Source organism: Cryptomeria japonica, chromosome 1, assembly GCF_030272615.1.
Source record: "Cryptomeria japonica chromosome 1, Sugi_1.0, whole genome shotgun sequence".
Taxonomy (NCBI): domain Eukaryota; kingdom Viridiplantae; phylum Streptophyta; class Pinopsida; order Cupressales; family Cupressaceae; genus Cryptomeria; species Cryptomeria japonica.
Window position 1 is genome coordinate 318,723,242 of NC_081405.1, and position 9,561 is coordinate 318,732,802.

At 34.7% G+C, this 9,561-nt stretch overlaps 1 protein-coding gene across 1 annotated transcript in view; it reads right to left on the minus strand.

Annotated features, from left to right (window-relative positions):
* The window catches only part of LOC131070622 (putative potassium transporter 12), a 128,645-nt gene extending 122,706 nt beyond the window's left edge, over nucleotides 1–5,939 (minus strand). The window contains exon 1 of the mRNA XM_058006209.2: nucleotides 5,057–5,939. Coding sequence (XP_057862192.2) covers nucleotides 5,057–5,152 — 96 coding nt within the window. The 5' untranslated portion in view covers nucleotides 5,153–5,939. The remainder of the gene's footprint in view (nucleotides 1–5,056) is intronic.
* Between the last annotated feature and the right edge of the window lie 3,622 nt (nucleotides 5,940–9,561).

The window sequence follows — 9,561 nt, forward strand, 5'->3', positions numbered from 1 at the left end:
AGAGGTGGTGTTGAGTTGAATGGATTTGGGAGGGGGATGTTTTATGCGCACTCATGGCTGGTAAATATTCATTCACATAATGCAAAAATGTAGGGGAAGCACCATGGATGACTTTAAAGGGTTTGTCCATGGATTTGGGAGGGGAGGAATTGTTATATTTCCTAGCCCAAAGGCTGTTGGCATTTCTTGTTTCACATGTGTAACTAAAAATCAAACTTGGGAGACAAGATGAGTTTTCTAAAGATCCAATTTGCAAAAATCATATGGATGAAAATGCACCATAATGACCTCCGTATGTCATATAGGCATTTGGGAGCTAAAGAACTTATATATTTGTTTAAAGGTTCCTCTCTTTCAACTCTTTCTATACTAGCACAACAATTTTCTATAATTTTCTCTCTATAAGTAGTAAACAATGGTTCTATTATTTCACCTATTTGTTTTACATAGTTAATTTTATTTTCGTAGTTTAAAGCACCTTCCTAGGTTAGTCAAAACATTTATTCTTCAAAAATAGTAACAAATAGTTCAAAGTTACACCATTTGAAAAGGTAGATTGACTTGGGAGGAAATATTGGAAAGATCATCTAATTTAGAGAGTTTACACACTTTCTAAGTTAGGTTGCATTTTTTTATTTATTACACCCACCATTCTTCTAGATGAGATTTGAACATAGGATATTCAAACTAGAGAAAAAATCCTTATTCTAAATTCTTTATTGATATCCAACTAAATTAGCTAGTGGTTTGAACCTATTAAGTGTATAACCTTAGTAGAGAAAGAGTAATGACTTAATGCCTAGTCTAATCTATTCTAGATGCATGCACCACCAACCCTTGCATTGCTCCAAGTGAACCACCCATGTTTGGGCTTCAAGTTAATCAAAGATAACTGACAACAAAGCATTTCGACAACACTTGAATGAGACATCACTAGGTTATTACCTCTTGAATTTTCTTTCAAAGTTAAATGGCATTGAAATACCCACTAATTAACTAATTTCTTTTTGGGTATTGATCTCTAAAAACTTTGAGTTCTTCCCACACCTTTATCTTGTCACTTTCTAAATTGGGACCATAAGCATTGAGGATAATTGCTTTGAAACTTTCCAAGGTGCCTAAGATCTTAACATGTAATGTTTTATTGGAAGAGGGCAACAACCCCTCTAGATAAGTGTTGATCATCCTATGATATTGTCAAACCTCCTATTGAGCCTATATAGTCTACCATGTTCATCCATGTATGATATATGTTCATACATATGTATACATATATATATGGATATATCATACATATATATAGACATATATCTAGAATAATGGTTGTTGAAATTATTATGTTAACAACAATGTTGACATTATAGAAGTTAGTATCTTGATTGACTTGAAAACTTAGTTAGGGTCATCACCTTCTTGGCTCATGCATTGCCCTTTCTACTAACAAACAACCCAAACATTAACTATCATTAGTTGTGATTGTGGCAAGATACTAATCTAAGATTGTATGTGCTTTATACCCTACATCTCATATTCTTTATTAAAAAAATTATATTTAAATTATATATTTTACATAATATTTTTTAATAATTATTAATTTGAAAATAAAATATACTAATTATATTTTATAAAATTATTTTATCTAATTATTATTTATATTAAGTTAGTATATAAATAATTATTAAATTATAATTGAAAAATCTATATAAATGCACTTACATCATTTAAATCTCTCATTTTATTATAATTAAATTATAACTTTACACATCAAATTAGTTACGAACTCATTTATGACTTAAAGTTAAACAATAGATTGAATAAGTTGGAAGAAAATAAATAAATAAATAAAATCTTATAAAAAAATTAAATAAATTATAATTTTGCAAATCAAATTAGTTACGAACTTAATTTGTGAATTAAAGTCAAACACTAGATCACATAAGTTAAAAGAAAAGAATTACTTCCCATATAAATAAAGATCATTTTAACATTGGAAAGGGGGCCAATTTACCTTTTTCCAACTAATAGTTTCAATTTACCATTAGTTTTTCAAAATGAGAGTCATGAAGTGTGACACTTAAATTAGTTACGAACTTAATTTGTGAATTAAAGTCAAACACTAGATCACATAAGTTAAAAGAAAAGAATTACTTCCCATATAAATAAAGATCATTTTAACATTGGAAAGGGGGCCAATTTACCTTTTTCCAACTAATAGTTTCAATTTACCATTAGTTTTTCAAAGTGAGAGTCATGAAGTGTGACACTTTTGTTTATTTGATTTTATATCTCAAGTTTTAAGTTCAAGTTTTCAAAGGGGGTCATGATTTCTAATTTTTACAAATGTAGTATTTATCTATTATATATATTTTTAATGTATAACTTATTTATTAAGATTTTATTTTGTTTACTTTGAAATTAGTATATAATTGTGAGACTGTTCTTGGAATTGTGCATTCATTATGGTCTTAATTAAAATTTTTAAAATTTTATATAAAAAATTTATGTGTGTGTGTGTGTGTGAGCACTTGTTACAAGTGGGGTTGTCGTTGCACCAAAAGATCAACCCGTTAATGCCCGATACAACCACTAGACTTATAGAATCCATAGGAAGCGGTTAAGCTATGTCACAAACTCGAGCACTGTGTTGCACAGTACAAGCAGACCAAGGGCACACACCTTGCAACAATCCACCCCCCAGCGCAAGCGAGAGGTTTGAACATGTGACCAAGCTCTAATACCACCTGTTACAAGTGTGGTTGTTGTTGCACCAAAAGATTGACCTGTTAATGCCTGACACAACTATTAAACTTATAGAATCCACAAGAGGCAATTAAGTCATGTCACAAACCCAAGCATTACGCTACACAGCACAAGGAAACCAAGGATGCACACCTTGCAACAATTGTGTGTGTGTGTGTGTGTGTGTGTGTGTGTGAATTAAGACCATAATGAATGGACAAATCCAAGAACAATCTCACAATTATATACTAATTTCAAAGTAAAAATAAATAAATCTTAATAAATAAGATATACATTAAAAATATATATAATAGATGAATACTACATTTGTAAAAATTAAAAATGAAAAATTGAACTTAAAACTTGAGATATAAAATCAAATAAACAAAAGTGTCACTTCATGACTCTCACTTTGAAAAATTAATGGTAAATTTAAACTATTAGTTGGAAAAGGGTAAATTGGCCCCCTTTCTAATGTCAAAATGATCTTTATTTATATGGGAAGTAATTCTTTTCTTTTAAATTATGTGACCTATTGTTTAACTTTAATTCACAAATTAAGTTCGTAATTAATTTGATTTGCAAAATTATAATTTACTTAATTTTTTTATTAGATTTTATTTATCTTGTTAATTAAATCCAAGTTTACATGATATTTTGCTATGTTTATAAATTAAAAGACATTCACTTAACTCATTCTAATTAAAGAATTACTTTACATCTACACGCTTCAATTAGTATCTTAAAAAGAATCTAGTATTGTACAATTATTTTAAATTCAATCATGTGCGTTGTTTTCAATATTATTCAATTTCAAGAGATTGATCAAGATATAGCATCTTCATAATTTGATTTAATGACATCTATCAAACTCAACATAATTATTTATTTGTTTATTTACCTACCTACATTAAAATTTACAACTAAAATATTAACTTTAAAAGAAATCACAGATTTATACTTTAAAAAATATAATAATTCGTAATTACAAGTAGGGACAATAGGTTTTTAATAATGCAAGGTCAAAATAAAAATAAAAAATAATGTATAATGAAAGTGAAAAAAATATATATTTATAAACTTGCAGATATTTTACTTGAATTGTGTGAACAAGTTTTCTTAGTCAAATGATAAACAAGAGAAGCGAATAGTGAAAAAAATATATATTTATAAACTTGCAGATATTTTAATTGAATTGTGTGAACAAGTTTTCTTAGTCAAATGATAAACAAGAGAAGCGAATAATGTATCGTTATGAAGTGTAGAAATCTACTACTTTCAAAATTAGTTTTTTCTTACTCAAGTTTTGTTATGTCATGCCTAGCTACTCAATTTGTAATGTCCAAAGCTAAAATTATTCCCGTCAACATTAATGAAACCGATTTGCGCGATTTACGCGGCACGTCAGTCCATGTTGTAAACGTTGGGGAAGTGGATATTCGAATCCAAAAAGAGCAACTTCCTCTCTACCTTGTTTTCACAGGCTACCTATGTTGACTAGTTGGGAACTTGGGTGGTCCGTAGTTTCTTTCGTTTAGGACACTATCAAATGCCAGAAAGGTAAGCCAAATTATGGCTGCCAAAATTCCAGCACTTTACAGTCGTACCGGGTCCACATTTTTCACAGGGGAAGAACATACAACAATTCGTGCCTAACTTTGACGGTCGATCTTGTGCTGTATTTTTTAAATAAATAAATAAATACGGTCATACGGCGATGGAATTTATTTAACAAAGTGAGGGCTCCTGACTCAGTTTTTTATGGAAAATACCCGACATTCTGGATCCGACTCAAAGGAATGGACGATCATCCGTATAGCTGTTATAGCTAACTTCGCACACCCACAGATCTTAAACAGTATATTGAATTTTGAATTTTTTTTATTGTCTTCGTATGCAATTTAACTGTTTAAAGTTATCGATCTGCTTCTGGGTAGTAATGATGCATGCTGTGGAATCAGTCATGCGGACAAAGGTCAAAAAGTACACATTTCAAAGTGTCGCCATGTCCCAATAGTTTTGTACAAATGTTCCAATAGTGGTACACAAATAAGCCAATTATGAACAAAAAATTACAAAAAATAATCTCTATTGATACTCTTCCCCTAAACAGTTAAGAATTGAAGTACACAACCAAAAAAAAGAAAGAAAGAAGGGGGCAGTCATAGCAAGGGGGCAGTCATTGCTTTGAGGACATTTCCTTAAATAAATTCACAGAGAGTTGTTTACACAGGGCAAAAAGAACTGAATTGACATAATGAAGTCACTGCAATGGAAAAAGGGCACAAGATACAGAGTGAAGGCCGAAGGTACACACCTGGTTGCAGGGTTTGGCACGAACTCTACTGGCCTCGGTGTCGCTAATTCCAGAATCGACATCCATTTCCCACGCGCTTTCCCTTTCGCCGGCCATGGCTTAAACAAATATCTCCTTAAATTTTCGCCGTAATGAAGACCGCAAATAAATCAGTCAAGCCGTTTGCCGCCAAAGAGCAGCAATATTTTCACGAGAAATGCAAGCGCATTTTTGCTTCCGACCAGCCCCGAAAATGTCCGCCACCAACAAACCCTTAATCTCCTTAAATTTCCGCCGTATTGAAAACCAAACTAAATCAGTAAAACCATCTGCCGCCAAAGAACAGCACTATTTTCAAAAGATATACAAATAAAGGCGCATTTTAGCTTCCGATTAACCAGCCTGCAAATGTCCGCCATCAACAAACCCTTTGAATCTCCTTAAATTTCCGCCGTATGGAAAGCCAACATAAATCACTCAAGCCATCTGCCGCCAAAGAACAGCACTATTTTCAAAAGAAATACAAATAAAGGCGCATTTAAGCTTCCAATTAACCAGCCTGCAAATGTCCGCCATTAACAAACCCTTTGCAGACGTCCATGGCCCTTCCCCTACACTGCTGTATTGTGCGCTTCCCCGCCCAAATCCAGTTACCTCAACACCACCTCTTGAACGTCCAATGCCATACCTTCGTTGCCTTTACGCCAATGGTCGGTAAATATCTCTCTCCAAATCACTGTCTCGATTATAGGAAGGCTGACCAATCCACAGTCATAACAGCATCGCCGCCGACGGACAGAGCCCCCGCCGAAGAACGTGTGCCGACTACTGAATGCTGCCAATAACGGTGCGGACAATTTTTAAGGCGGGCGTCTGTATGGAATTAAATAACCATAAAGTCCAAGGCGGTAGGAGTTAAACGACATTTTTTTGGACCAGTTGAGCTCTTACCGCCGGGCCTTTGCACTCACGTTTTCTTCTCCTGACTAGCCGTGTACGGTCGCTTTCACACGTGATATCAGTGGTCTGTTTTCCCATCAACAGTGCAGCTGTCATCCACCATTTTTTTAATCTCCTCAAGTCTTCCTTGGAGGATCTTGGATATTCTCTGTCGTCTCCGAAAAATTAATAATTTTTCCAAATTTAATATTTTATTTTTTATTTCAGAATCCGATGACAGGAAATGTCGAGCATATAATATATATATTATTTGTCTTATATTTATTTGCACTGCATGTTATACCCTTAAAACAATTAAAAATAAATTAGAGCATATACCCTATGTTCAAGTGAAAAGAAAGTTTCCTCGTCCGTGAATTAGGAATCTTTAATTCTCAACTAGGCATCCAACTATATAGCTTTCACTTTAACTTTTTCAATCTTACATATTATTATTTTAATTATACGTGTCAGTGTAAAAGAAATAGTATTATTGTCTGCTTGTCAGTGATTGTAGCTGGATAGAATACTATAAGCTTTATTCTTAGGGAGATTTTTTCAAACTTAAGACGCTTTATGTGGACCTCTTCATAAAAGAATTCAACCAAAATATTTTATATGAATTAAAAACTTGATCTTGTCATTTTACTTAATTATGTTCAACAATTATTTATGTGTGTTTTTTTTTGTTGTTTTTTTTTGGTTGGTAGGATGTCATATTTTGGAGGGCATTCAAAGCAGTCTAGATAAAAATAAAAAAATTATTTTTAATACTAGATAATATTGTTAATTATTTTATTTAATTATGTTCAACAATTATATATGTATTGAATTATGGGACATCTTGTGGGTATTCAAAAGAGGCTAATTTAATATTATAAAATATTATTAATTATTTTAATGGTCAAAATTGTATTAATTATTTTAATGGTGAACTGTTTGGATTTATTTTAAGAAGAATCTTTCAAATGTTTTTGATTAATAAAGCAACATTAACTAGGATGTTGACCCTTAACATAGCCAAAGTCTATCAACATTACAAAAACCGCGGACAAGGGTGTAGACCCTTAAAAACACAGCCCAAAGGCAGTAAAAGAAACAAAAACAGGGGTACGAACCCCAATGGAACCAAGGTCACTCGAGGAACCAAGGTCAAACCTGCAACATCCCAAAACCTAGCTCAAAGATGGGGAAAACCATCTGAGCCAAGGCAAATTTGGGGGAGGGGGGAAGATTTTCCCTTTCGCCTGCGATGAACCGTGCAGTCCAAACAATGCTTTCATTAAGACCATTAAAGGAAAGATTGGGCGGGGAGGGCCCTGAAGAGTTACAGTCAGCATCGACAGCAGGCTGCTGCAACAAAATGGCAGTAGGTTACTACAACAAAACAACAACCGGGTGTTGCAGCAGAACATCAACAAGAGTTGATTCGCCAAGAGTGGATCCATGATGTAAAATAGGAACAGCAGTCATAGGGCCAGAGGAGGCCAAGTCAGCAGCATCGAGGGGTTCAACAGGAGCTTCAACAGCAATAAGAGGCACAACCTCATCCCGGGAGGAGTCATCAATATCAACAACATTGACTGTCAAATGATCAACAGTAGCGTCCTTCCACCAAGTAGTAGAGCCTTTGTGTCGAGAGAGAGAACAATTTGAGGCCAAGTGACTCGTAGAGAAGCACCTTCAGCAACGAAAGAGAAGGCCCTCATAGTCCAATGATTGAGTCCAAGGCCTGTCCACAACCATAAGAACTACATCCCAAGGAGAGGCTTGGAAATGTCAATGTCGATTAAAATGTGGGCAAAGGTAGAATGTCCCATAAAGGATGTGGCATCATCAACCTTCAAGAATCGGCCAATAGAGTTACCAATGGCCTCATAACATGAGTACTCCCAAAAATGAAGAGGAAGGTTAAGTAGGCGACCCCAAACCAGATGCACATTGAGTGGTTCGGTAAGGGTGTTAAAAGAAGTTGTCCAGGGTTTGGTAGAGAGAGAGTGATCTCCCCAAGCCCATAACTTGCCCAACATTAAATCATGATCAAGGGAAAAAGAAAAAGCAGCAATGAAAAATCCTTTAGCACAAGGGAAAAGCTCAATGATACAAGCAACCAAAGGCTTCCAAGAAACACTCACCCAATGATGGAGATTCGAGAGAGAAGGCCACAAACCTATAAATCTACATACCAACATTGTGTGTTGGTAGTAATCAATATTCTCAGCAACTTCCTGGCCACAAACCACCACAGGAGAAGTCTTGGCACAAGGAAAAGGGTGAATCCCCTTGGTAGGATGAGTAGCAGATCTAGCCATGCGAGAAAAGTTACGCCCACCTGCAGAAGGTCCTGAAACTTTAGGACCCGCAACATTGGCAACAATAACTCTACCAGACTGAGCAGCTCCAGAACCCACGACAGCCTCCTTAGTAGAATGAGAGGGGGCACGCAAGCCATCCAAAGAACCTGAGGCCTCTGCATCCCCAGTAGATGGGAGGGTAAAAGCGGCAACGAAAGCACCAAACACATCCCCTGGGAGAGCTTCCACAACATCCCCAGGAAGAACAATCGCAGCATTGATGACGAGCATAGAGGCGACACTGCAGCCAGCAACAACGCCAAGAAGGGAGCCGTTGCAGATAACTGCAGAGGAGGCAATTTTCAAATTTGCCCATTGAGCGGGAGAAGCAAGAGAAGCGTCAATCATTTTTAATGAGATTATTGACACATAGAATCTTTCAAACGTTATAATTAATTTATAAGTGTCATTCAAACTATAAGTATAATTTGAATTTACGATTTTATAATATTTCAATTTTTATTACTATTGATCATTTGCATTTCTAAATTTTATACATATTATTCATCACATTAAATTAAACCTATAGGTGCAATTTTTATCCATGTCTTTCATACATGTAAATATAAACCATAAGTTTTAAAATTCAAAAAATCATATTCTCACCTTGTCAATTATTTTAAAAGCTATTCTGAGCTAATCTAATGCATGTCCATCTTGATTTGTATACTTGTTTGTATTTAAGGATATTCATTTATTCATTTTGAAATTATCTAGGAGTTATCAAGGAGTTGAATCCTGATAGCAATATCATAATTTGACTTGTTGTGGAAAATATCTCCTACTTATCAATTGATGAGCTAAAAGGGGCTCTATAATGAATGGTTCATAAGACACAACACTTGTTGAAGGTTTTGCAAATGGGGTTGCAAGCTAAGTGGGTTTAACCTTGGAGGAAACTCTATAGTTAAGTGCCCTTGAGTTGGAGTAGTACTGGGATGGGTGACCTCACGGGAAGGCCTAATGCTTCAGCTCTGTGAGCATCACCTAGATGCAATGAGTGTTAAGTGGACCATTCATTCTCATGAGAGATGGGTTCTTGTGAACCACTACTCACGAAACATGGGTCAATGAGTTTGAATCGAAAACTACACAGTTGAATCTTGATAGGAATATCATAACATTTATTTAAGTAAAACATCCTAGATTTCGCACATATTTCTTGATGTCTTACATTTGTTTAGCTCAAAGCCATAAAGTTCATTTGTTAGGGTCTAACAAGGGAAAACTTGT